Source organism: Heteronotia binoei, chromosome 4, assembly GCF_032191835.1.
Source record: "Heteronotia binoei isolate CCM8104 ecotype False Entrance Well chromosome 4, APGP_CSIRO_Hbin_v1, whole genome shotgun sequence".
Lineage (NCBI taxonomy): Eukaryota > Metazoa > Chordata > Lepidosauria > Squamata > Gekkonidae > Heteronotia > Heteronotia binoei.
The window spans coordinates 26328938-26354664 of NC_083226.1; the positions used below are offsets into that span (position 1 = coordinate 26328938).

Below are 25727 nucleotides of genomic sequence, written 5' to 3' on the forward strand. Positions count from 1 at the left end.
AGAAGGCTCTCACAGAAGCTGCCCTTTCAAGGACAACCTCTGCAATAGCTATGGCTGACCCAAGGCCATTCCAGCAGCTGCAAGTGGAGGAGTGGGGAATCAAACCTGGTTCTCCCAGATAAGAATCCTCACACTTAACCACTACACCAAATTGGCTCTCATCTCAGTAATGAAAAGACAGTTCTCCATAATGGTGCAATGATGTTTAAACAGGTTCCTCCAAACCTGATCCCCAAAATATTGTGCAAACCAGATTTTCTCAGTAGCAGGGGAGGGAATTCGGAGAAGGAAAAACAAGCATAGATGGGCAGAGAGACACTAGCCATCTCTGTTCCTAAGGGGGCCATGGCTTTCCAGACAAGAGACGCAGGGGTAGCCAAACTCAAGTTAAAGTGTCCCATTCAACACAGGCCTGAGTATGTGAAGATCAATGAAAATGCCTTATGCAGCGACCAATACTTGGGCTATCGAGCCAGTACTATCTAGACCAGCAGCATAAGGGTTTTTCAGCTCTTCCAGAGTTCCTAAGGACAGAGGTCTTTAACAGAACATTAGGGACAAACCGAAACGCCCTTGAGGCTTTCTCTGGCTCACGCAGCCGCCACGTGAAAGTAGGTTAACAGGTCATTTTACCTTCACACGATTGAATGTGAAGCAGGGAAATATTCCAATAGAATAACAGGCATACTTTATTTAATATAGATAACATTCTGTAGTTAGCATTTAAACAAAGTGCAAAAACCAGGAGAAATCAACCAACATTTCTTAGTCACAGCAATGTTAACGTTCACAGTTTTTCTTTTTTTTTTTTTTTTTAGGCCTACCGCATTCTTATTGCTCAAGGTACTCAAGTTTTCAAAAAAACTATTAATTAGCTTTTGAAATCTCCATATGGTACTGGTTCATGAGGTCATGAATCCATATATCTGTCTCCGGTAGGGAAGTGTCAACTAAGTATGTTATGACTTTTCGGTCCCATGGATTAGCTCCATTGACAACTGTTTGCAGTTGAGCTACCAAAGCTTTCTTCTCCACATGATTTCGGAATACCACTGATGCTTCTTCAGACCACTGCTGCCGGTCAACTCCTAGAAGGTGAGGGGGGGAGGCACAAAAGATTGTTAGAATTTGGAACCTTTCATTTGGACCAACCTTCACAGGAAGAGATTCTAGAGCCCATGACGTTGAGAATGTGTGAAGGAAGTCAGTTATGATCATGACCGTCGTGAAAGATCTGTACCAGGGGCGGCCAAACTTGCTTAAAGTAAGACCCACATAGAATGAACACCAGATGTTTCAGAGCTGCAAGAAAGGAAGGAAGGAAAATAGGCTGGGGGGGGGGAAAGAAAGCAACTTTAAATATGTTCTTCAAGAGAAGTGACTTAAAGAGAGAAAGGCCTTCTCAAAGCTTGCCGATGGGGTGGTGGGGGCTTCAAGAGCCACACAATGTGTGTGAGCCACATGTGGCTCCCGAGCCGCAGTTTGGCCACCACTGATCTGTACCTTTCTACATGCACCCACCACCTATCATTGTTCCCAGGCTCAGAGTCTCCTTCCTCAACCAACACGTGTTACAAAAATGATCAGGGACCACAGTTAGGGCCTTAAATGAATGAGTGCACCATGCTAAATGCATAATTAACACCAGGTACACTTTCACAGGAACTTCTATTGATCAGCAAGCATTCTAGTGTCTACAAGACAGTCTCTGGAATGTTTCACACCAAGCTTATTTGAACCCCGTCCTTGCCCCCTTGCAGACAAGTTTTTGTTTCTGCAGAACAACTTATACTTAGCTGCTGCCAAGTTTTATTTCTGGCTCTCGTTTGCTGCTTTGTCGTATTTATGGTATTGGTATTTAATTTTATGTTTTAGTACTTTGTTTCATAGCGCTTGTTAGCCCTGGAGATCCTATGAGTCTTTTCTTAAGAGATGAACACATAAAAGATGCCTTCTACGGAGCCAGGTGCTTGGGTCCATCAAGGTCAGTCTTGTCTACTCAGACTGGCAGCAGCTCTCCAGAGTCTTGAAGGGGGGGTCTTTCACATCACCTAATACTTGATCATTTCCACTGGAGAGGCTGGGAATTGAACCTGGGGCCTTCTGCACACAAGGCAGATGCTCTACCACTGAGCTACCATCCCTTCTCTCTTCCTCTTGAGACGCAAAGGCTTCCAATGGCAGCGTCTAGCCAACTGTGTGTATAAAGTGCCATCAAGTTGCATTATTTTATTTATTTATTTCTATCTGTATCCCACCCTCCCTACGAACAGGCTCAGGGCAGCTAACAGCATAGTAACACAATAAAATACAATAATGTATTAAAAGACAAAGAGTCCCATGGCGCAGAGTGGTAAAGCTGTAGTACTGCAGTCGGAGCCCTCTGCTCACTACCTGAATTTGATCCCAGAGGAAGCTGGTTCAGGTAGCCGGCTCCAGTTTGACTCAGCCTTCCATCCTTTCATGGTCGGTAAAATGAGTCCCCAGCTTGCTCGGGGGGGAAAGTGTAGATGACTAGGGAAGGCAATGGCTAACCACCCCGTAAAAAGTCTGCCGTGAAAATGTTGTGAAAGTAACGTCACCCCAGAGTCTAAAACGACTGGTGCTTGCACAGGGGACTACTTTTACCTTATTAAAAGACAATATTAATATAAAAAACATTAAGTAATTATTAAAACCAAATACATAAAATGGTGACCCCATAGGATTTTCAAGGCAAGAGAGAGAAGCAGAGGTGCTCTGCCATTGCCTGCCTTTGCATAAGCCATCCTGGACTTCCCTGGTGGTCTCTCATCCAAGTACTAACCAGGGTTGTCTCTGCTTAGCTTCTGAGACATGATGAGATCAGGCTAGTCTGGCCCATTTAAGGTCAGGGCTGCAGCAAACTAGCATTCAACTTACCACCAAACAGCAGCAGAGAGAACAGCACAGCTGTCACACCTGGAGATCTAAATATTTTGAGACTGAGGCTTACCAAACATAAAAAGTTTGCAGTACATTTTTTTTGGGGGGGGGGGGGGGCGAACCCCACCTCTGTGTTTTCCCTTCAATACTTAAAAGTCTGTAACCTACCGGCTAGCTGGGCTGCAACAGCCTGAAACGGCAGTTTTCGGAATGTGTCCTGCAGAGGTTGAACTTTTTGGATGCTCACAAGCTCATGTTTCCCATAGTCCAGCTCATACACCGACACCAGCCCATTTGCCAGCATTCCTTTTATAAGCACTCTGTACCATCTATGATAAAAATTACACACACACCCCACATGCCCATGCCTTAGGTTAAAATGTTTAGGAACACAGACCACGTTGCTGCCAGTTAAATCCATTGTCTCAATAGTCTAAGAACTGCCTATGAATGGCGTTTGACAAAGCACAGGTTAAGAATCTGCACTGGGAGTGAAAAGGGACTCCATTTCTCTTTCAGCGGACTAAAACACAGAACAAAATGATATTTCCCCCTGCTGAGTCAGTGACCATTTCTGATCAGAGCAACACTGCTTGCATCTCTCTGTCCATGTGTGTGAATCACACAGCTCCTATCCCCAGTTACTACACTCCCCCTCCCACCCCCGGCACCTTGAGGACAACAAATCTCTTCCAGGCCCAGAAGGAAAGGTCTGGGGCTACCCCCTCAAATGGAAAGAAAAAGCCATCCTTTCCCTTGCACCTAGGGATTAGTCAGATTGATGCGCCAATTGGTTTCTCTTTGCCCCCCACCCAATCTCTCTTTGTTCCAAGCTTGATGGAAGTGGCATTCCTGCTCTGCTGTCAGCTCTGTTGCTGGTAAGTACCCTTAAGCTAGCTGTGTGTGAGCTTTGAGATGCTGCCCCTCACTGGCTGTTTTAAAAATTGCATCCCAGCACAGCTCTTGGCAGATCTCTCACCCTGCTTCCTTGAAGGTCTCCTCCGGCTAGCCTTGCACTTCCCCACATGGTTAGAAGCAGCAAACCAAGCTACAGCCTCATAACAAGTTCTGTTCCATCTGCCTCCCCAGAAGGACCTCTTTTATTTACTGAGTACAGCATTTATCTTGCCCTTCCTTCAAGGAGACCAGGGTGCCGTATAATCATTTGCATTATTTTTTTTTCTGAACAACCAGCCCAAGGTTAACATGCAGCGCACTTCATATCAAGCCTGGGGATCACAAGCCAGGTCCTCGTCTGATACTAACCCACTACCCCGTGTGGTCTCAACCAGTTCCCTCTAAGCTGAGTTCACAGTTTTTTAGCCTCCAGCTCACACATTTTTGTCTTAGCTCAGGAAAAATGGCTCCAGAGCAAACTAATTTATGCAGTAGCTCACAATGCCTGTAGCTCACAAAGTAGAATTTCTGGTCACAAGACTCCACAGCTTAGAGGGAGTATTAGTCTCAACTACTACTGTTGGAAGCCAAATTCTAGACTAGATGGACCTCTGGTCTGATCAGAGATGTAAAGTTTCCAGAAGTTTTGCAAGCACGGGAAGGGGGGGGGGGCATTCCCATCTTTTTATAGGGGGAAAAAATAAAAATATGCAATACTTAGTTCTTTATTAAACTTTAAAATGTCACTGATTTAAAATGAATCATTTATAACAGTACAGAAAACTGTACCATTTGGCATACTTGTGGAATTTCCAAACGTAAGTATCTGTTTTCTAGAAGAAAAACTGCAAGTATGCTCAATGTTTGAGGAAGTTGCCAACTGATGCAGCCTATGCTACTACACGACATGAATCTTTAATTTTTGCCATCTGACAGGAAAAATAAATGCTGAAAATGCTGAAAGTCTGCAGTAAGCAAAGGTGTAGTCCATTTTGTCCATTATTTGGACAAAAACTCAAGAGTTTCTCATAGGCAGGACTACAAATATGCTTGGATACTAAACTCTGTAACAGTGAAGACACTCAATTCTTTATTATTAAACAAACATTATAGCTAAAATTGTTTAAATAAAATAAAAGCTTGACAACCTGCATGCGTGTCTAGTGCCTACGTGGATTTTCTCACGCTCTCCCAGATTTCCCAAAGTTTTCATTGGAAAGACTGAAAAAGTCCTCTTTTTTTCAATCTACACTTCTAAGTGTGAAAATCCTTGCCTTGCGCAACAGAAAAGAGTAAGAGTCCAGTAGCACTTTTAACAAAATTTGTGGCAAGGTGTGAGCTTTTGTGAGTCACTATATCTGAAGAAGTGAGCAGTGACTCATGAAAGTGCAATATCCTGCCACAAATTTTGTTAGTTTTTAAGGTGCTACTGGGTTTTTACCCTTTTCTACTGCTAAAAGAGGAAATATTTCATAGGATTTCCTCCCCCTCCCCACACAGCCAGCTCTCCCCCAAAATTTTCAAATAAAATTGGAGGGAAAGCTCCCTCCATCCCAAATTGTTCTGGGTTTCTTCTGGGCCTTCACATCTCTAAGTTCAATCCATTTGGCAATCACCAGTGCGGAAAACAGCAGTTGCCAGTACAAACCAGTGAGGCATTTTCAACAGCTACTAACCTGTTCTCCACTTTAGCAGCATAGACTTTGTTCTTTTCCACTGTGACCCGCCTCTCATCTACTCTGCTGTAGAAAAGGAGCATCTCTTCCATCAGCACTTCTAAACTGTGCATCTCCTGCCAAGGCTGGAGGACAAAGTAACCTGGGTGACAGGCCAGCGAGACGAAGACATCCATCTGCTCCCCAGTTCTGGGCAAAGACAATAGAGGTGGCATACCCACCATTTCCTCACCACTACGCTCCACTGTGTGTGGAACGGAAGAAGCGGGGCTCTTCTTGGTATCCACGTCAGTCCAGTGTGGAAAGTCTATTTTTTCTTTCCCAGGGGGGAAATTGCTAGGAGAGACGCTCAGAAAGACATCTTTCTGATGCTTCCACAAGTCTGCATTGGTGATCTGCCTATTTATGCTGCGGTCTGGGTCTGGGAAGTTCTTTGGTGTGAATAAATAGATGTGTGCAATTTTATGGGACTTGTCCAGTTTAACAACCTAAAGAAAAAAGAGAGAGAAGAAAAGGAGGGTACACACATTATGAAAGTAGCACCAAGCCTATATCTTCTCTCCAATAATCAAAGTAACTTAACTTACTGTTTTACTCAACAAAATGTTAAAACAGTCAATTAGTACAGCAGAAGGGCATAAAGCCACTTATGCCAGTACAAAATATTCCAACCCTTCCTTCTAACATCTCCATTTCTAGCACTTTGGCAAAACTTGGCACGGGTCACAATATACAGTTATCAACCAACATTAAACAAAGATTTGTCACTGATTCTCACAGGATCGAAAATCTGTTTTAACACAACTTTTGTGTGCTGCCTTGCTTCTGAAGAGGTAAGGGCTGAAAAGGAGAGGAGAGAAATGATGGAAATGCTGTCACTTATCCTGCATGTCAAGAGATACAGAGAAAAAAGCCCCCAGTTCCGCAAAAGTCAACATCTGTGTGCAGAAAGAATGATCTTGGAACTAAATAAACCCTGTCCTTTAGCCCCTGGCCTTAAGAAAGTCATAGTTTGTGACCTGGGGTTCAGAAAACAGAAGGATCATCTCTCCCTATGTGTACTCCCTCACAGTGATCCATGCCCGTTGTTCCTTCTTACCAAATGATGCACATCCCTGAAGTTCACCCACTGGCTTTGCCCCCAGGCCTCAGATTCAACAGGAGCTCACAGAAGCACAGCTCCTGAACCTTTCTGATGGTTCCCCCTCTTCCTCATCATCTATTTTGTCCATTGAATAGGAGGTGAAGCTGCATAACAATCCCTGGATTAGGAGAGCAGGCAGCCAGCCAGCCACCAGAGCCTTTGCCATGTCATTAACCCCTGGAGAAGCCCACACCACCCTTTCTCAACTTCTTATGTGATGTTGGGCAGCAGGTGGCTTGCTGGCCTTTTGACTGGGGGGGGGGGCAGCCCAGGAGAGCTCCAGGCAAGCAAGGCCTGCTTGGGCTGGCTGGATCTCTAGTCAGTCCAAGCAGGCCTCACCCAGGGCTCTCCTTTCTTGCATTGGGTTGCTTTTGGCTGGGGGAGGGGGGCAGCATATGCTAATGAGCTCTGTCACCTATTTTTTTTACAAAACAACCCCTGGTTGCCCCCATCTTGAGGGACATGCTGCTGGCAGAGGTGTCAGGGTGCCTTTGCTGGCAGCGTTCAGGAAGGTCTGTAAGGCAGTGCTCTTTCATAGGGCTTTTCTACTAAATCGGGTCTACTGGCTGCTGAAAACTGACTCTCCCTGCTGGATACTGCTAGTTTACTGTGTCCTGAGATATTTTATATGGAACTGCACATTGATTGTGCTGTGATATTTGCATAATTTTATGGCAGATTCAACAGATGTTTTGAAACAGGTGCTTGAAATCATTTTCAGCTTCACAGAAAGTGGGAGGACATAATAAAATGAATAAAATTAAGCAGAAGCTAGCCAGGGGCACATTTAACAACTAACAAAATTTATTCTGGCTTAAGTTTTTGGGAGTCTAAGCTCATTCTAACAGAAGCACGACACACACACATCCATAGTAGAAATATTTAAAGTTGCAAGCAACAGAAAGTAGGACTGGGCAGCTGGTACAAATGGAGGTGATAACCAAACAAAGAGAAATCCATTTGTTCAGAGGGAGGACCATTTCCAACTGTTGGCAGATAGGAACAGCGAGATTAACAAAATAAGATTATCCCAATATGGCAGATGAGAGACTGAGAAAGAGGAAATAGTGGCTTGCCCAATACCACGTACAGAATTCATAGCAGAGCTGCATTCTGTAGTCAGTCTCAGCCACTACGCTAACCTCCACTCGTCAGAAAAGTATCCCATTTCTATTGCATCCTTCCCCACCTCCAACTGATATCTACTCCAGTTAGAACCCAGTTGTGCCCTATAGCACAATTTGGGATAATTCTGTATGACCAACAATTGGGAAATACAAGATTTCATCACTTTGAGAATGGTAGTTTCCTATCTAGGTACTCAAGAGAGTCCTGAGGTCTTGAAACGCAAAAGGCCTGCCAAATAATCAGGCATTTAAGATACAAACCCCAATACTGAGGTGCTCTCTTGCTTCATTTTGATGCCCAGTTTTGCTAACATTTCCACTTCAAAACAGTATTACAAAGGAGTAAGAGCTATTTAAGCGTAAAAATATGCAGTAGTCCAAAATCAGGAGCTACCGGGTGGGGTGGGGGGAATCAGACTTCACCTGATCAAAGGTGGGAAGAGCTTGGAGAACCGTGCAAAAGTTCTGAATACAACTCAAGAGCAATGCCAGATCCAACATAGCTCCAATCAGATTCTGCTGCATACTGTGATGTGTTCTTTCAATGCAGAATCAGATGGACTTCAGCAGTACAGAATATCATTTTAAGAAGATAATCTTAAGAAGCTGCATCAGAAGTAGTCTGTGGACATACAACTGTTACATCATGCTGTGCATCATAATTCTCCCTTCCCAACCAAATATAGGTAAAGACAGGGGTCACTTTGTAGAAAAAGAGGTGCCAGAGCTCATCAGCACAATTCATTTGCATACGCCACACACACCTGACATCACCGGAAGGTTTACTACATTATATCAGCTCAGTATCTACCTTAAAATGCTTCTTGAATTATAACTGACATAATAAAACCTTACTCTCATCATACTTTTTAAAAATTACTTTCTCCTACGTGGCCACAGAGGCATGATTTCCATCTGTCTGCTTTATATGCTTTGGTTATTTTCCCATTTTTTGTGCGGAAAAATATTGGAAAGTTTGTCAAATCTTAGAGTTCAGCAAAATTCTCACAGGGGGTTTGAACAATGGAGCCCAGAAGCAAGTATTTTGTGTGTGTGTGTGTGTGTGTGTGAAGAGCACAATAAGATTTAGAGATACCAGAGCTCCACTCTAGGAAGCTCCTGCCCAAAATGAGGCCTGGGTAAAGATTAGATGATAGTACACAAGGCTTGCTGCAGAAAGCCAACACCTATCAGGGAATCCATTTTCCAGCAAAAGAACACAAAAGTGTGTGGGTGGGTGAGGAGAATGCAATTAAAAACAGTGCAATGCTAACATACAAGAACCACTGCACCTCTGAACATAAAGCAACATGCTTTTTTCTGTTACCTTAATGCTGCAGTCGGGACAGTTTAACACTGTATCTCTCAGCCAAAGTACGGCATCTGGAGTCCACATCCCAATATGAAGAGGGAGGTCAGCTAAGCAGCATTTTGTCGCCTAAAAACAATCCAGCAGTTACAGAAGGTATACTGAAGTACACATCTGCAGAGCGTCGTTCAAGAAGCAAGCAGTAAAAGCAGTCCAGAAACACTTGCAAGCTTTGTACCTGAGGTGGTATGGAAATGACTTCTCGGAGAAACGTCGGGGGAACTTCTCTCAACTCTGCTACTTTTACGGATGCTACTGTTCCGGTGTCCATAAACTGCACATCAAGAGCCCGACTGCTGTGAACACTTGTTATCTGCCCAGAAGTGGGAAGCAGAAATATTGGAATGGCACAATACCAGAATGGCCAGGCTGATACAATTATTTTTGTAGTTCATTTATAACCCCTGCCTCTCCTGCCACTGAAGACCAAAGTGCCTTCCCATTGTTCCCCTCTCCGTTTTATCCTCAAGACAACTACCTTGTGAGGTAGGATAGGTTGAGAGTGTGTGACTGGCTCAAGGTCACCCAGCAAGCTTCCAGGGTGGAGAAGGGATCTGAATCCAGGTCTCCCAGATTCTAGTCCGACAGCCAAAACACTATACCATGATGGCCATGACAACTACCAAGGCAGAAGTGTAGACTTCACCTTTATAGCTAGTGCATAAAAATTAGTTAGCTTAAGAAGCCGTTAAAGGGAATATTCAGGTACTTGAGAAGCGTAAGCGTTCTTAGAGAAGAGAAAGAGATTGAATTTATATCCTGCCCTTCACTACGTGAAGAAGTCTCAGAGCGGCTTACAGTCTCCTTTCCCTTCCCCTCCCCACAACAGACACCCTGTGAGGTAGGTGGAACTAAGAGCTCTGACAGAAACTGCTTTTGAGAGGAACAGCTCTGCGAGAACTTGTGAACTGACTCAAGGTCACTCAGCAGATGCATGTGAAGGAGTGGGGAATCAAACTCGGTTCTCCCAGATTAGAGTCCACGCACTTAACCACTACACACCAAACAGGCTCTCCAGTTTTAGCATCTCAAACTAGTGGAGTCAACTAGGCACCACCTTAACAACGCAGAAGCCACTTGGCAAGCTGTTTCACGGCCAAAATGGAAGTCTTTCTGGAGTAAGGGACTGAAATAAACTGCTGGACTTAAGGACTATGCATTGAAATCATTACTGCTGATGAAGGAACTCTACCAAGCATCTCGGTAACAGCAGCAGTTTTTTGGATTTGATTTTTGGTGCTATTTTTAATACCCTTAACATATTTAACCAGTTTTGGTTTGGTGATAATTCATTCCTATTCTAAGGGGAATGCGCCATGTTATGGCGACACCCAGATTCTGCTGTGTCAGAAACTGGCAAAGAAAGCCCACACGGGACTTGAGGGTTTAATGCCAAATTAGTTGAAGGGGAGTAGAAATAGGCTACTGAATGATGGAAGTCAGATGCCACCTAGAGCCAGATAAGCAGCCCACTTTATGACACACTTCCCAAGTTTAATCAAGCGAAGAGTTCAGAACTCTTTGGAAACCCATTTGTTAACCACAACCAATAATATTTCCTACCTCTACACGCGCCCATTTTCCTTTACAGTTAAACAAGCAGATCTTCCCACAGTAAGGCAATGATACTGAGCCTTCTGCTACCTGCTGGAATAAAGAGTTACAGTCAGACCTAATACACAACCCCAACAGCCAAATGTACACGAAGAACGGCACTGTGAGTTGCTGGAAGTCAGAAGACCTTTAATTTTAAGCTGCAACCATTTCTCTTTGTAATCACTGGGGGGAGGGGGGTCTATCAATAAGAACAACAATGAATTGCCCTAGCATTCCCACTGTGAAGTGGGAAATGACTTTTAAATGACACTGTGTAAAACAGGAGACCCCCTCCCCCAATGTGAAAAGATGTCCCTGCCCAAACTGCCAACCCAGAGCAGGAGTCTTTTATGGGGACGCTGGCCAAGGGAGACCAACTCCCCCTCAAAGAAAAAGGCTGAAGTGTGAGTCCTCACACCTCAGTATAAATCTGCCACCAGTCTTCTGCTTTTCAGATAGCCAGAAAGCAAGAGATGAAGTCTCAGGCCCTCCTGGAACGAAAATCAAGAAAGTCACCCTTGCAAGGTAGGACACCTTCGGCAAGCTTCATGAACAATTACTCTGGTAGCTATAGCCAATGAGGGATGAAGTACTGGAGTCAGACTGAAGCCTCGAGAATTCAGGAACTCACCAAGAATGTGATTTATTTAAAATTGTGCAGAAATAATCAAAACAGAGCAGTGAACAATCAGGATAAAACAACAAAACTAAATGTCTATCTTAGCACTTCTACAAGTCATGGTTCAAAGCACAGATATTACCCAACAGCAGGCCGAGTTCTTCAAGGTTCCAAAGACTAACACTAAAGTTTCTGGTCAGTAAGACCCACCAAAAAAGGATAGTCAAGGCAACACCCAGGCTCATTCAAGCACAGAGCCAAATCACCTTCCCCTATCTCATGTCGTCTTCTGCTGTTCAGATAGCCAGAAAGCAAGAGATGAAGTCTCTATCTCATGTCCTTGGAGCTACCAAGCCTAATGGCATGACTGGCAGCTGTGTTGCCTCCCATCTCTCTTATCTATGAAGCCTATAGCAACGTCCTAGGTTTCAGAGCGGGGGAAATTCATCTTTTGCTAGGCTGCTTTACTAGGCCAAAGTGTGAGTCAATGCTGAAAATCTGAACAAGAAACTGCATAGGAAAACCAGTTTCTTGACTCCCTATACCTAAGGAGAGTTCACATAATGTACAAGAAATGAAAGGAAAATAGAGCCAACATTTTAGCCTGTGTTTGTGAGTGAAGATGTGTGTCATTTCCACATTCAGAACCTTCCCTGTGCCTTAAGTACACAGAGAAATTATTACATCTAGAGGATAAGGGATATTTAAGTTTGATATTCACAAGCAAGTTTCCTAATTGCTGTCCCATGTTGCATTCAACACAAACAACTGGATGCTCAAATTCATTTCCCTGACCAACATTCAAATATAACCACAAGTTAAAAAATGAATAGGTCATGTTGCATTCATGCAAGGCTTAATGAAATGTTCCACTCTACGACTACACGTCTCAACTGCAAAAATATTTGTCAAAGTAAGAGATTTAGTATCAGCTTCTTTCAACATTAACTGCAGTAAGAGATTTAATATCAGCTTCTTTCAACATTAACTGCAGCAACATCTGTTTTGCAACTGAACCAAAAATTACACCAAGATACAAACTTCAATTCAAGTAAAGTCTCAATGCTAACAAGTAGGAACTTTCCAAAGTTGGGAAACTTTCACTTTCTAGTACCAAAAAGTGTAATGAGCAGATCAGCAGCAAGAAAGGAGGTGGAGTTTCTGCAATCTAGAGAAGCAGACAACCCTCATTTGCAACCTTTATGCATGGGAGAAGTCAGGAAAGAGGGTGACAGAGCTGGTACTCTGTAAACTGCAGCAGGAACAAGCAATCACATTTGCAGAATTTACTTTGCATGGTGCAGAGTAGAAAGTGCTAGTTGTCTGTGAAATCCAATAGTGGCAAAACTCATTTGCAACTCTGTGCTAGATTTAGCAGGAGACAAAACGTCCATTCTGTACACAAGCATGGCCCAAAAACATGCTTATCTTTATATGTAAGTTAAAATGCAATACTAGCAGGTAGGGATGAAAACAGAACTCAACAAACACATTAGGCTGGTTGCTGGGGGTGGAGCTGAGAAAAAGGTGAAGCTGGGAAAGGGCATCATTAAGTTTTGCTTGTATTCTGCTACTTCTCTATTCGTTGCCACAAGAACAGATCATGCTCTTGCAGAAGGTCAAAAATCCACTGCTTGAATATATTTTAATCACAATTTCCCTGACTTTCCCTGACTTCAGACCAATTTCCCTGGCTTTCCCTGACCAATTTCCATTTCCCTGACTTTCCTGAAAGTGGCAACCCTGCCAAAGAATAAATCAAGCCAATGGACACGCATGCACACCTGTTTCTCCAATCACATAATTTAGCTACTTGGTAAATACTTCCCTTCCTGAACTATATACCACCTAGAGCATCAACATACATTACATCAATCCGAAAATTTGCACAGTCATTGCAAGGCACCTAAGCCACAAGGGTTTCAGCCCTACTTCTTGTATGAAAAGTCAAGAACTGCCAAATAAGCCAGGGACAATCTGTGATTCTACCACTGTACTTGCTGGAAAAGCAATGCCCCTTCAAAGGTTCTGGGGGTCATTTTATAGAACCTCAGACGGAAGAATGTAACTACCACAATCTACAGAAAGATAGGAGACCAAGGGGTTGGACTGAACAATTTGTGGGCACAAGGACAGCAGATCTTTCCTTTGTCCCCTTGCCCCACAGCAATCCTTTCCAGCCTGAGGGATGCTAGTTTATGAGGTTGCTGGCCTGGTGTGACTAACGGCCAATCAGGTGGGTGGAAGCTGCACTGAGAAGCAGAAAGTGGATGAAGTCACCTCTCCTCCCTCAGCGCACCACATGGCTATCAGTCTACAGAAAGCTCCTTCAGCCCCAGGAAATATTTTTCCCATGGTCAGAGAAGGAAGTGAATTGGGGGGGGGGGGGAGAGAAATCTACAGCTGTCAATGTAAGGTACTGATGGATCATGAGATTCAATCCAAGACACATTATATTATTGTGTAATAAGAGGCCGTGCGACACTCAATCTTACATGAAAATGTTCAAAAAATATATATAGTCTTGCAGAAATGTAGACCACTACAGTTGGGCATTGCAAGTATATCAACTTGGCAACTAAAATGAGAAGCAGCTGAAACGAATAAGGTTCATAAAGGCAATGGCCAACGAGAAGACTTGTTAATATGTAAGAGGCTGCTACTTGAGGCTTACAGCCCTTAGAGCTTCTGATTCTAGAGCAGACCAATCTACAAGCGCCTCATCTAACTGGCGAGCACAGTCACTGGCTAATGTTAGAAGCCAACTTACCTTGTGGTGGAAATAGCTTTCCAGTTTCTGCAGGCACTCTGAGAGCTTGCTCAGGCCCTTCGATGGCACCTGGCAGTACAAAGTCCCGTCTGAACACACATTGGTTACGCTAACATTTGTATAGAACGCATTCACCTATCAAAAACATAAAAACAGGGATCTTGATAAACACCTCTGCAATTTTAAGTATCCTCCGATCCTGCTTGCTGGACGCCTACTGAGATCGTACAATTTTTAATTTTAATTTAATTTTTCAATTTATACCCCCGCCCTATCCTGCAAGCGGGCTCAGGGCAGCTTACAGCATTAAAACATCATTAAAATGAATCGCATCAAAATTAAATGTCCTAGCTACAGATATCTCAAATCAGATTCGAGAACAGTAATCCATACAATTGGCAACAGACCACACAACACCATACAGGCTGGCAGTACAAGCAGATGAGGACATTACCTGGAGATGAAGCTGCAGAGATTTGTCACAAAGGGCCTTCAGACAAGCAGCATTAATGTTGACATCATCTTCCCCTGAAGTGTCATAAAGGATGACAAGAGGAACATCACTTTTCTCCAGTATCTCAACGGCAAATATTTTGCCACAGGTTTGAGACTCTACCATTTTCACCAAGATGGGGTCATCACAGAAGGCCTCCAACCCTAAACAGAAGAGTAAACAAAAAAACCCCAAAAAGAGAACAGATGTTACAGATACTTGGAGGAAAAGGAGATGGATCTTGCGTACAAATGTCTGCTTTAATTGTCATTACTTTGAAGTCAGGAAGGCAAGACCAGTCACACACACTCCCAGACTGAACACACTCACAGAAGAGGATAAAAACGAGAGGAGAGGAAAGCAATGAAAACTGCACTGGGCTCCCACAGGAAAGAAAAGCACCATATAAACCAATTAAATAAATGAACAAGTCAATTAGGGCCCTCAAAGTGGTGGACCATTAAAACCAATTTTTTTTTTCACTTGATGGCAGAAGATAACAGAAGAGGGCAGATGAGTCTGCCTGGGGGAGAGCTACAACGGGATATGCCTGAAGCAAGCCCCCCAAAAGTTGAACGAGTGAGTTAATATGGGAGTACGAGGTCTTTAAGGTATTATTCCCTCCTGCTCTACATTTTGCCTGGGCCCATGTCCAGCGCAACTCCTGGGCCTGCATCTCCTCTGCCAGCAGGCTGGGTGTGGCTTCACAGAGCCACTGCTTCCAATCGCTGGAAGTAAGTGCTTTACTAAGGGGGGGGGGGTTAACCCCCCCCCCCAATTTATTTTTAAATGTTCAGAGTTCTCTGCAAACAGAGAGTCCCCCAAATTTGCTGAATAAATCTCTTTAGCCTCCATGTGGCCCTGATCTATGGATTTAGCTACCTGCAAATAGAGTCACAGGTGGCTGTTAGAATGTAAGATATTGTTGCAGTTTCTCTGTAAAGTAGAATTTGTGAGAAAATCTAGCCACAGGACATCAATCATTGCTAGAGAGCGCTTCCTACTATTTTTTTAAAAAAAGCAGTAACATGAGATTGCAAACTAGCCTCCGAAGACCCCAACCCCCCACGTCACCCAGATATAAAAGTCCCAGAAATTGTGAAGCCCCAGGGAAAAGAATTTCCAGAAAAATACAAAAAGACTGAAATATATGCTATACTGGTTTTCCTATTAAACTATTACACTGCTTTAAACATAAAATGCATCGTTTCTAAGTTAGCACATAAAACATTACTGATCTTCATATTTCCAAAGACATAATTGCTTCAAATTTTCTATAAACAAAACTGCAAATACATCCAGCACTAAAGCGAGAGGGAGCTGCAACTGCTATATGCCATTCATCTTAGCACATATCATTTATTTCAATGCTATTCCAAATGTCTCAGTTTTTCCACTGCAAATATTCAAAAAAGTCATCGGGAGAAAAGCCTGCCCCCCCCCCCCATTCTTTCTTTGTTTCTTTTCAGACCGTCACAGCTCTAACATCACCCCAGCGGGAGATCATTTTTTTAAAAAAATCATTTGCGCATATTTATCTTACCTGCCAGTTTACATTTTGAAGCCTGGCATGGCAGTGAATAGAACTGCTTCGCTAGTTTGAACAGTTTGGTATTTTCAATGCTTTCGATGAAACCATAATCAACATAGCACACCTAAGTAATGCAAGAGAAACAAGATTAAACACTAGAGGGGCTCACACAGAAGTTTGATCCGGATGGAATTTTCCGTCAGCAGAATGGTACCTTCCTGTCTTGTTCCTCTCCACTCCAGCCCACTGATCTCCACTAAATGCTGCTCCTGGGGGGACAGGGGATCCTGAGCAACAGGGGCAGCTTAGGGCACGGCAGCACTGGAGTAGTATGGGCAGGAATGGATCCAACCTTTTAACCATATCTACATGACAAATTATTATGTTTCACTTTACAATCACTGATTGACCTGATTTTCAAAATGGAAGGCTGCCTTCTTAAATATTAAGTTTGGTTGATTTTTTTTTAACTGACCTCAGAACAAAAGAATTGCAGCAAGCTTTCTTTCTGCACATATATACGCCCCGGAGGTCGCTTTGTTCGGCCTCCCAAGATCTTCTGATAGTCCCTGGCCCAAGAGATGCAAGTCTTGCCTCTACCAGGGCCAGGACTTTCTCGATCCTGTCCCCAACCTGGTGGAATCAGCTCCCTATGGAGATCCAGGTACTATCTAGCTTGCTGGCCTTTCGTAGGGCCTGCAAAGCGGAGCTGTTCCTCCAGGTCTTTGGATGAGGCAGCGGGCATCTATTTATCAATAGATCTGCCTCCCCGCTACTGCTCTGCTGCTCTACTGCACTACTGTACTGTGATGCTATATTGCGGTACTAATTTGCACTATACCACCTTGCTGTCATGTCATCTTGCTGAATCATCTTGCTGCATACGCTGATGAATGTTGTAATTAGTTTTATTATGATTTTATTTCTATTTGCTGTACTCCGCTCTGAGCCCCCAATGGGGGAATGGGTGGAATATACAGTATGTCACAGAAGTGAGTACACCCTCTCACATTTTGTAAATATTTAAGTATATCTTTTCATGTGACAACACTGAAGAAATGACACTTGGCTACAATGTAAAGTAGTGAGTCTACAGCTTGTATAACACAGTGTAAATGTGCTGTCCCCTCAAAATTACGCAACACACAGCCATTAATGTCTAAACTGCTGGCAACAATAGTGAGTACATCCCTAAGTAATAATGTCCAAATGGGGCCCAAAGTGTCAATATTTTGTGTGGCCACCATTATTTTCCAGCACTGCCTTAACCCTCTTGGGCACAGAGTTCACAGGTTGCCACTGGAGTCCTCTTCTACTCCTGCATAATGATGTCATGTAGCTGGTGGATGTTAAGAGACCTTGCGCACCTCCACTTTCCGTTTCAGGATGTCCCACAGATGCTCAATAGGGTTTAGGTCTGGAGACATGCTTGGCCAGTCCATCACCTTTACCCTCAGCTTCTTTAGCAAGGCAGTGGTCGTTTTGGAGGTGTGTTTGGGGTCGTTATCATGTTGGAATACTGCCATGTGGCCCAGTCTCCGAAGGGAGGGGATCATGCTCTGCTTCAGTATGTCACAGTACATGTTGGTATTCATGGTTCCCTCAATGAACTGTAGCTCCCCAGTGCCGGCAGCACTCATGAAGCCCCAGACCATGACATTCCCACCACCATGCTTGACTGTAGGCAAGACACACTTGTCTTTGTACTCCCGACCAGGTTGCCGCCACACACGCTTGACACCATCTGAACCAAATAAGTTTATCTTGGTCTCATCGGACCACAGGACGTGGTTCCAGAAATCCATGTCCTTAGTCTGCTTGTCTGCAGCAAACCGTTTGCGGGCTTTCTTGTGCATCATCTTTAGAAGAGGCTTCCTTCTGGGACGACAGCTCTGCAGACAAATTTGATGCAGCGTGCAGCGTATGGTCTGAGCTCTGACAGGCTGAACCCCCACCCCTTCAACCTCTGAAGCAATGTCATGGTCTGGGGCTGCATGAGTGCTGCCAACACTGGGGAGTACTGTGACATACTGAAGTACTGTGAAGTACTGGGGAGTACTGTGACATACTGAAGCAGAGCATGATCCCCTCCCTTCGGAGACTGGGCCTCATGGCAGTATTCCAACATGATAATGACCCCAAACACACCTCCAAAACGACCACTGCCTTGCTAAAGAAGCTGAGGGTAAAGGTGATGGACTGGCCAAGCATGCCTCCAGACCTAAACCCTATTGAGCATCTGTAGGGCATCCTGAAACGGAAGGTGGAGGTGCACAAGGTCTCAAACATCCACCAGCTACGTGACATCATTATGCAGGAGTAGAAGAGGACTCCAGTGGCAACCTGTGAAGCTCTGGTGAACTCTATACCCAAGAGGGTTAAGGCAGTGCTGGAAAATAATGGTGGCCACACAAAATATTGACACTTTGGGTCCCATTTGGACATCATCACTTAGGGGTGTACTCACTTTTGTTGCCAGCAGTTTAGACATTAATGGCTGTGTGTTGTGTTTTCTTGGCATTTCCTTGCCACTCAGGAAATGCCAAGATGCCACGTGAGAATTAGAAAGAGAGTCCACATTCTAGGACTTGAGCCAGAGATGTCTTCTGGCTACCACTGTGGAAACCGCAGCCCTTACTGAGAACTTGATTGTGTGTAGGTTAGCATCAGACAGGAAGGCTGTTGCCTTCTCCAGATTATGCATGTAACTTGACAGGAACTGATTTAGATGTGGGTATTCTTGGGACAGTTTACAAAGCCACATATATGATGCTCTGGCAGCAGAAGCTTAATGGAGAATGCAATGGCCTCTTGGGCTCGATCTGGAATCTTTAAGGGTGCCTCCTCCCTCTTTTGGAAGAGCCACTCCTGATGCTAAGCTAGCCACAGGAACTTTGAGTAAACTGAGAGGAAAAGAGTATGGGAAGAGACGGAAAGGGAAAAGCTGAACACAGCTCACAGCTGAACACCTCTTTTGTTGTTCAGTCACACAGTTGATTCCGTGTGAGAAAAAAGGCAATGAGTTGGCTTGCTCTGTTGAGGGGCTTCATCCTCAGACAACCGGCCTTCCTCTTTATCCAGATCTGCATCAGAATCCTCAGAGCCTAAGGGGGAATCCCTATCTTCAGATCTGTAGTCTGAGAAATCTGAATAATTGCTCCTAATGGGGAAGGTGCATTTTACAGGCAGCCTTTGATGGCCAAGAGAAGCCCTGGCATAGAGGCCTTGAAGCAGCTATTTTTTTGAAGTTGTTTGACTGGGAAGGGAGGGGTGAAGAGGCCTCCCTTCATCCGGGAGGGTAAAGAAGGCTGCACTGAGCAGGTCTGATGGGCCGATACAGGCCATCCCAGCTGATAAGAGGGTGCAGTTTTGATGCCAAATATCAAGCCTGCTTCATGATCCAAGCCAGGTGGTTTGTGGCTTATGACTTGCTCCAGGAGCTCTGCAGGTTTGCAGGGATTTCCTACTCTACTGCCTGGGGATCACACACCGCCCCCCACACCGCCCCAACTCTCTCTTGGAGGAGGTCCCATGGTCAGAGACCTCAGCTGTGGACATCAAGACGAAAGAAGCAGCAGGAAAAAGGCAAACAGCCTTGGGGAAGACCAGGCCAGAAGAACAAAGTTTGTTTTTTAAACAAAAGGAGAGGCACACAGGTGGAAAGAGAAAAATAAAGTGCAACCAAAGGAGCTCCTAAAAGGGAAATCTCAGGAGGTCTCTAAATCAACTGCTCTCTCAGGTGGAGGCAGGAAAAAGTCTAAGGGTAGGCTCCCCCTCCAGCCCATTATGGCTCCCTCCAGCGATTGGGGAAAGAGGAACCCAAGTGTATCAGTGTCCTCCTCCTCTCGGGAGAGAACAAGTGTTCTCAGAAGAGAAGAGTTTCAGAGTTGTGGAGCCATGACAAAGGAGGCCCCTGTCTCTAGTTATTACTTGCCTCAATTCTGAAGCTGGAGAGACCCCCCAAGAAGGACCCCTGCCGATTGACATGAAACTGTCTTGGTCCCATCAAAGTCAGCACTGTCTAAGACAGGCAGCTGCTCTCCAGGGTCTCAGGCTGAGGTCTTTCATATCACCTGCTACCTGAGCCTTTCAACTAGAGATGCTGGGAACTGAACTGGGGACCTTCTGCATGACAAGCAAATGCTCTACCACTGAGCCACAGCTTCTTCCCACTGACTTGGGATGAAAAGGTTCCTACCAGAGGAAGGTCTTACAGATGTGGCCTGGATCTCTTTATGACAGTTGCTGGAAGCAGAAGAGAGAGATGCAGACACAAAGCTAGGTACAAAAACATGGCATACACAACTTCCTATCAATCTCCTATCTGTCGGATGGCAACTGGAACCAGCAAAAGATCACTGCATTGGGCCACAGTTATGAAAGTCCTAAAGGAAATTAGATATATGAAGCATCAACACACCATCTGCTAGAGAGAAAGAGCTGCAGTTCTTAGTTTGTCCTGGCAGAAGTTAACTGCTGTACTGCAAATTCTTCTGCAGGCAAGTCACGGGGACCAGCACCTGAATTTTACTGTACTGTCTTAAAGAAACAGGGCACACTCACTTTTACTCTATTGCCTTCGACTGCAATTATCTTTGCCCGTAGCCAAGCATCCTCTTCTGCAGGCACAGCAACAAGCTGACCAACTTTATGCAACTGTATCGGAAGAACTGAGGGCTTCTGCTGGTTGTAGTAATCCTTCATCTCGTCTTCCATTAATTCCTGGGCGGCAGAATAGTCTTTGCCTACGTACCTACGGAATTCCAAAATCAGTGTACATTCAGGACAGGAACACTGGAAAAAAAACCCCAGTTAACTTGGCAAACCAGCAGATAAACCATCTTTTCTGAAAAGGACAACTAAAGTGGATTAGCAAAGTCAAAGAATTATTCCTGTTAACTGCCCCAAAAGCAAACAGGCCGTGGATTGGATCCAGCAGATGATTCCTGAGTGTGCTACAGTCTCTGTGCAAATAGAAGCAAAGGAAATGTCTTGATTGCCGCTTGTACAACGTTGAGCTTATTTATCCCACAGCATTTCCAGCTGCACAGCACACTATGCAAATAATCACTAAGATTGACAGGCACTGCAAAATATCTACTACCTGCACAAGGGGAACTGTGCTAAGTGTTTACACACGTTTCTATTCACACACTGCTGAATCCAATCCAGAGCTAATTAATTTGGGCTGCATTTTATGAAAGTGGACTTCTTTCTGCATGAATTCATGTAGACACTCTCCTTTGATGAGTGGATTTTGTGATACATGTTAAAAAGTCTATACTGGAGTGCAAAAGAGCTCCATTTATACAGAAATTAATAAAACAGTAAGAGCTGGCATAACAGGGTACCAGCCCTGTTCCCAGAATCACAGCCTCATAGCATGGTCTTTAGCAAGCAACTCATTTCCAACTCCATATTCTGCCACAGTCTGTAACATGAGGATAACAGTGTTCTCCTTTATAAAACAGTCACATGGACTGACAATATTGTGAAAAGCTTTACAGAAGCCCCTAAAGAGCTACACAGGCACTAAGAAAAGCCTCTCTAGGTGTTGAGAAAAAAAACAGGTTGCTTACCTGTAACTGATGATCTTCGAGTGGTCATCTGTGCAGTCACACACATGGGTTTTCCCACTGGAATGAACCCGACCTCGGAGAATATAAAGCTAGCCTAGGCGTTTATTTTGGCACGCATTCCCTCCCGCTCTGGGGAGCAGGCATCCACTGCGCATGCCTGGAGCGAGAGGAAGGCGGTCCACCCACCCAGTTTCTTCTAGCCACTGCATAAAGGAATCTTAAATGTAAAATGTAGCAGAAAAACCAGCAGTGGGGAAGGCTGGGCGGGCGTGTGTGACTGCACAGATGACCACTCGAAGATCATCAGTTACAGGTAAGCAACCTGTTTATCTTCATCGTGGTCTCTGTGCAGTCCCACACATGGGTGACTGGTAAGCTGAAGTGCACGGAGGTGGGTGCTGGTTCTATAAAGGAGCGGCATAGATTAAATATGCATATAGACACCCCCCCAAAATTATTGTACTTACAGGAGAAGAGACTGCAGGTTTCAATCAAAGATACAGCGAAGTACAGCTTGTCCGAAGGACACGTTTCACCGTGCACGGACATCTAAGGCGTAGTGCGTGGCAAATGTCGATGTAGAAGACCAGACTGCAGCAGCACAGATGTCTTCAATCGGTACGCCCCTGGAGAAAGCTGAGGACGTAGAGAGAGCTCTAGCGGAATGGGCTCGTAAATGTTCAGGTATAGGCTGTTTAGCTAGTTGATAGCATAACTTAATAGCAGCCACAAGCCATTTCAAGAGTCTCTGTGTAGAGATTCTTTGCCCTTGTTTATGAGTCCCATAGGCTATAAAAAGTCTCGAGTCCTTACAAAAAGGGCTTGTTCTATCAACATAGTAAGCAAGTAATAGTAACCAACATAGTAAACATAGCAAACTTAGTAACCAACATACGTCAAGATTGTGTAAAGTTCGTTCGCCCATGTCACTAAGATTTTGGAAAAAGGAAGGTAAAGTGGTCGGTTTTCCTAGATGGTAAGGTGAAACAACCTTTGGGAGAAAGGTTGGATCGGGACGCAGAACCAATCTGTCATGGTGAAAGACAGTGTAAGGTGGGTCTGTCCGGAAAGCACAAACATCGCTTGCTCTTTTGCCAGATGTAAGTGCCACCAACAGTGCTGTTTTTCATGACAAAAGATGCAGTGGTATAGATGCCATTGGCTCGAAGGGAGGTTTCATTAGTTGACTTAAGACAAGAGATGAACTCCATGTCGGTTGAAGTTGTCAAATTGGGGGTCTTAGGTGCAGAATGCCATTGAGGAATGATTTTGCAGCAGGATGAGAAAACACCGTGCGTCCTTCAATATGTGGACGGAAGGCTGAAATGGCGGCCAAATGAACTTTCAAAGAGGAGTAAGCGAGGCCGGAGTTGGAGAGAGATAAGGTGTATGACAGAATTTGAGCTATAGAAGATGATGCAGGTAAGAAATTGTACTGGGCAGCATATTGAGTAAACCTTTTCCATTTCAGAGAATAAGACCTTCTGGTTGGATGGTTTTCTGGCATTCAATAGAACGTGTCGGACTTCTGCAGGAAAATCTAAAAACTGATTCTCCAAGCAGTTAGACGCAGGAGTCCTGGATCGTGATGTAGGACCTTGCCATTCTGTTGAGAAAGAAGGTCCTGAGTTTGAGGGAAGCAATGAAATACGTTGTTGGAGAGAAGGAGAAGTGTGGTGAACCATGATTGATGGGGCCACCAGGGTGTTATTAGTATGCAATTGGTCTGATCTAATTGAATCTTCTGGAGCGTTCTCGTTATTAGTGGAATGGGTGGAAAGAGGTAATGAAGTGGTCCTTTCCATTGGTGGAGAAAAGCATCTCCCGCAGACTGAGTGGAAGGGGGACCTCGCATATAAAAATGGGTGCATTGGGCATTGTCCGGTGAAGCAAATGCATCAATGACTAGAACTCCAAGCATTTTGAAGATTGGTTGGAGATAAGATCGTTTGAGTGTCCATTCGTGATCGTTCACGCGTTGGCGACTTAGAGTATCCGCTTGGATATTTTGGATCCCAGGTAGATGTACAGCTGTCAGATGTTGTGGGCAATGTTCCAATGCCAAAGAGCTAGAGCTCTCTTGCACAGACGGGTAGATGCAGTACCTCCTTGTCAGTTGATATAGAACACAGTCGCAACACTATCTGATGTGACTTGAATGTGTAGACCGTGAAGAGATGGCAGGAAAGATCTGAGTGCTCTGTGGACCGCCAGGAGTTCCAGACAGTTGATATGGAGGGATTTCTCTTAGGCTGTCCACTGTCCCAGCACTGTTAGGGTGTCAAAATGGGCTCCCCAACCCCATCTCAAAGCGTCTGTCATGACAATGGCTGATGGAGGTGATCTCAGGAATGACATTCCTGCCAGAAGGTGATCTTCTATTGTCCACCATTCCATAATTGGAAGAATGTGATGTGGAGCTGTTAGTAGGGTTCGCTGACGTTGACGGCGTGGATGGAAAGACTGAACGAACCACAATTGTAGAGGTCTCATGAGAAGCCTTGCATGACAGAGGACAGAAGTCGTAGCCGCCATAAGACCCAGCATGCGTTGGAAGGTGAGAGCTGTCTGGGTTGGGTGAGATATGATGGCATTGGCTAAGGTCTGAATATTGTGAACTCTGTCTGCTGGCAGATAGGCTTTGTGCGTTATCGTTGATAGGCGTGCGCCTATAAATTGGATGTTCTGTGTCGGGACAAGATTGGATTTTTGGAGGTTGACTTGTAGGCCTAGAGAAGGTAGGAGTGTAAGCGTGGTCGAAATGTCCTGTTGAAGCTGCTCTTGGGATTGAGCCACAATGAGCCAGTCATCTATGTACGGGTATATGGAAATTTTTCGTTGACAAAATGACGCCGCCACCACCGCCATGCACTTGGTGAAGACCCTTGGTGCTGTTAATAGCCCGAAGGGAAGAGCCCGGAACTGATAGTGATTGTTCGCAACAGCGAACCTTAGGAATCTTCTGTGGCAATGGGTGATGGTAAGACAGAAATAGATGTCTTGGAGGTCTATGAGTGCCATCCAAGCGTTTCTGGGAATCAGAGGGAGAATAGACTGCAGGGTGATCATGCAGAATTTTTTGTATCGGATGTGATGGTTGAGTTCGCAAAGGTCCGGTATTGGACGTTGCCCTCCATCCTTCTTTGGGACCAGAAAGTATCGGGAGTAAAACCCTGTACGATGGTATTGAGGTGGTACTGGTCCTATGGCTTCTTTGGCCAGCAAGGTAGCGATCTCTTCCTGAAGAGGTAGAGAAGGAGGGGTAGGTATGAAGCGATGGTGCTTCGGGGGCAAAGCGAACTCTATGGTGTAACCCCTGTGGATGATCGCCAGGACCCATGAATCCGTTGTTATGGATTCCCACATGGGGTAAAAGGGAAGCAGCCTTGTTGTACGTGAATGAAGATGATATATCGGTGGTGGTGGTGGCATCAGCAAGTCAAAGAGACTGTTTCGTGGCCGTAGCCGCTTTTTTGGTCGACTGTGGTCATGGACGCTGATGGAATGGTTGCTTGGCCGGAGGAGCTCTTTGTTTCCAATAATCAGCTTGCCTGGGGGAACGGGGACGCTTATAGAAGGGTGTTTTCCATCCTCTTTGCCTGTTAGTTTGAGGTTGTTGCTGGTTAACCCCTAATCTCTTGGCTCTCTTTCTGCTGTCATCTACTGCGGTTAAGATGTCATCAGTGGTTGCGTTAAATAAACCTTGGCCATCAAAAGGCAAATCTTCTATCTTAAGCTTTATATCAGGTTGAAGTGATGATGAACAAAGCCAAGCATGTTTGCGTAAGGCAATGGAAGTAGCCATGGTTCTTGAAGAACAAGCCACCGCATGCCGTACTGAGTTGATTTGTTGCTTACTCACATGGTTAAGTTCTTGCAGTATCTTTGAAGCTTGCTTTTGTGAGGTTTCAGGTAAGGATGGAACTAGTGATTCAATTGGGATGATAAATTGAAAGAATAGGCAGCAAAATAGGCTAAATAATTATGAATTTTGGATGTAGCGGTGGAAAGGGAGTAGAGCT

The 25727-nt window shown here is 44.6% G+C and overlaps 1 protein-coding gene and 1 non-coding gene across 3 annotated transcripts in view; both read right to left on the minus strand.

The window, feature by feature from the left end:
• Positions 1–665: 665 nt before the first annotated feature.
• The window catches only part of TDRD7 (tudor domain containing 7), a 48475-nt gene continuing 23413 nt past the window's right edge, over positions 666–25727 (minus strand). For both annotated transcript variants that reach the window (XM_060237000.1, XM_060236999.1), the window contains exons 8-17: positions 20690–20879; positions 16139–16250; positions 14557–14759; positions 14103–14237; positions 10681–10764; positions 9296–9430; positions 9076–9186; positions 5478–5965; positions 3073–3233; positions 666–1088 (exon numbers count right to left, since the gene is read on the minus strand). In XM_060237000.1, the coding sequence (XP_060092983.1) occupies positions 868–1088; positions 3073–3233; positions 5478–5965; positions 9076–9186; positions 9296–9430; positions 10681–10764; positions 14103–14237; positions 14557–14759; positions 16139–16250; positions 20690–20879 (1840 nt within the window). In that variant the 3' untranslated portion in view covers positions 666–867. The remainder of the gene's footprint in view (positions 1089–3072; positions 3234–5477; positions 5966–9075; positions 9187–9295; positions 9431–10680; positions 10765–14102; positions 14238–14556; positions 14760–16138; positions 16251–20689; positions 20880–25727) is intronic.
• Positions 2073–2144, minus strand: TRNAT-UGU (transfer RNA threonine (anticodon UGU)). Its single transcript has one exon. It is a non-coding gene; the product is annotated as a tRNA-Thr (tRNA).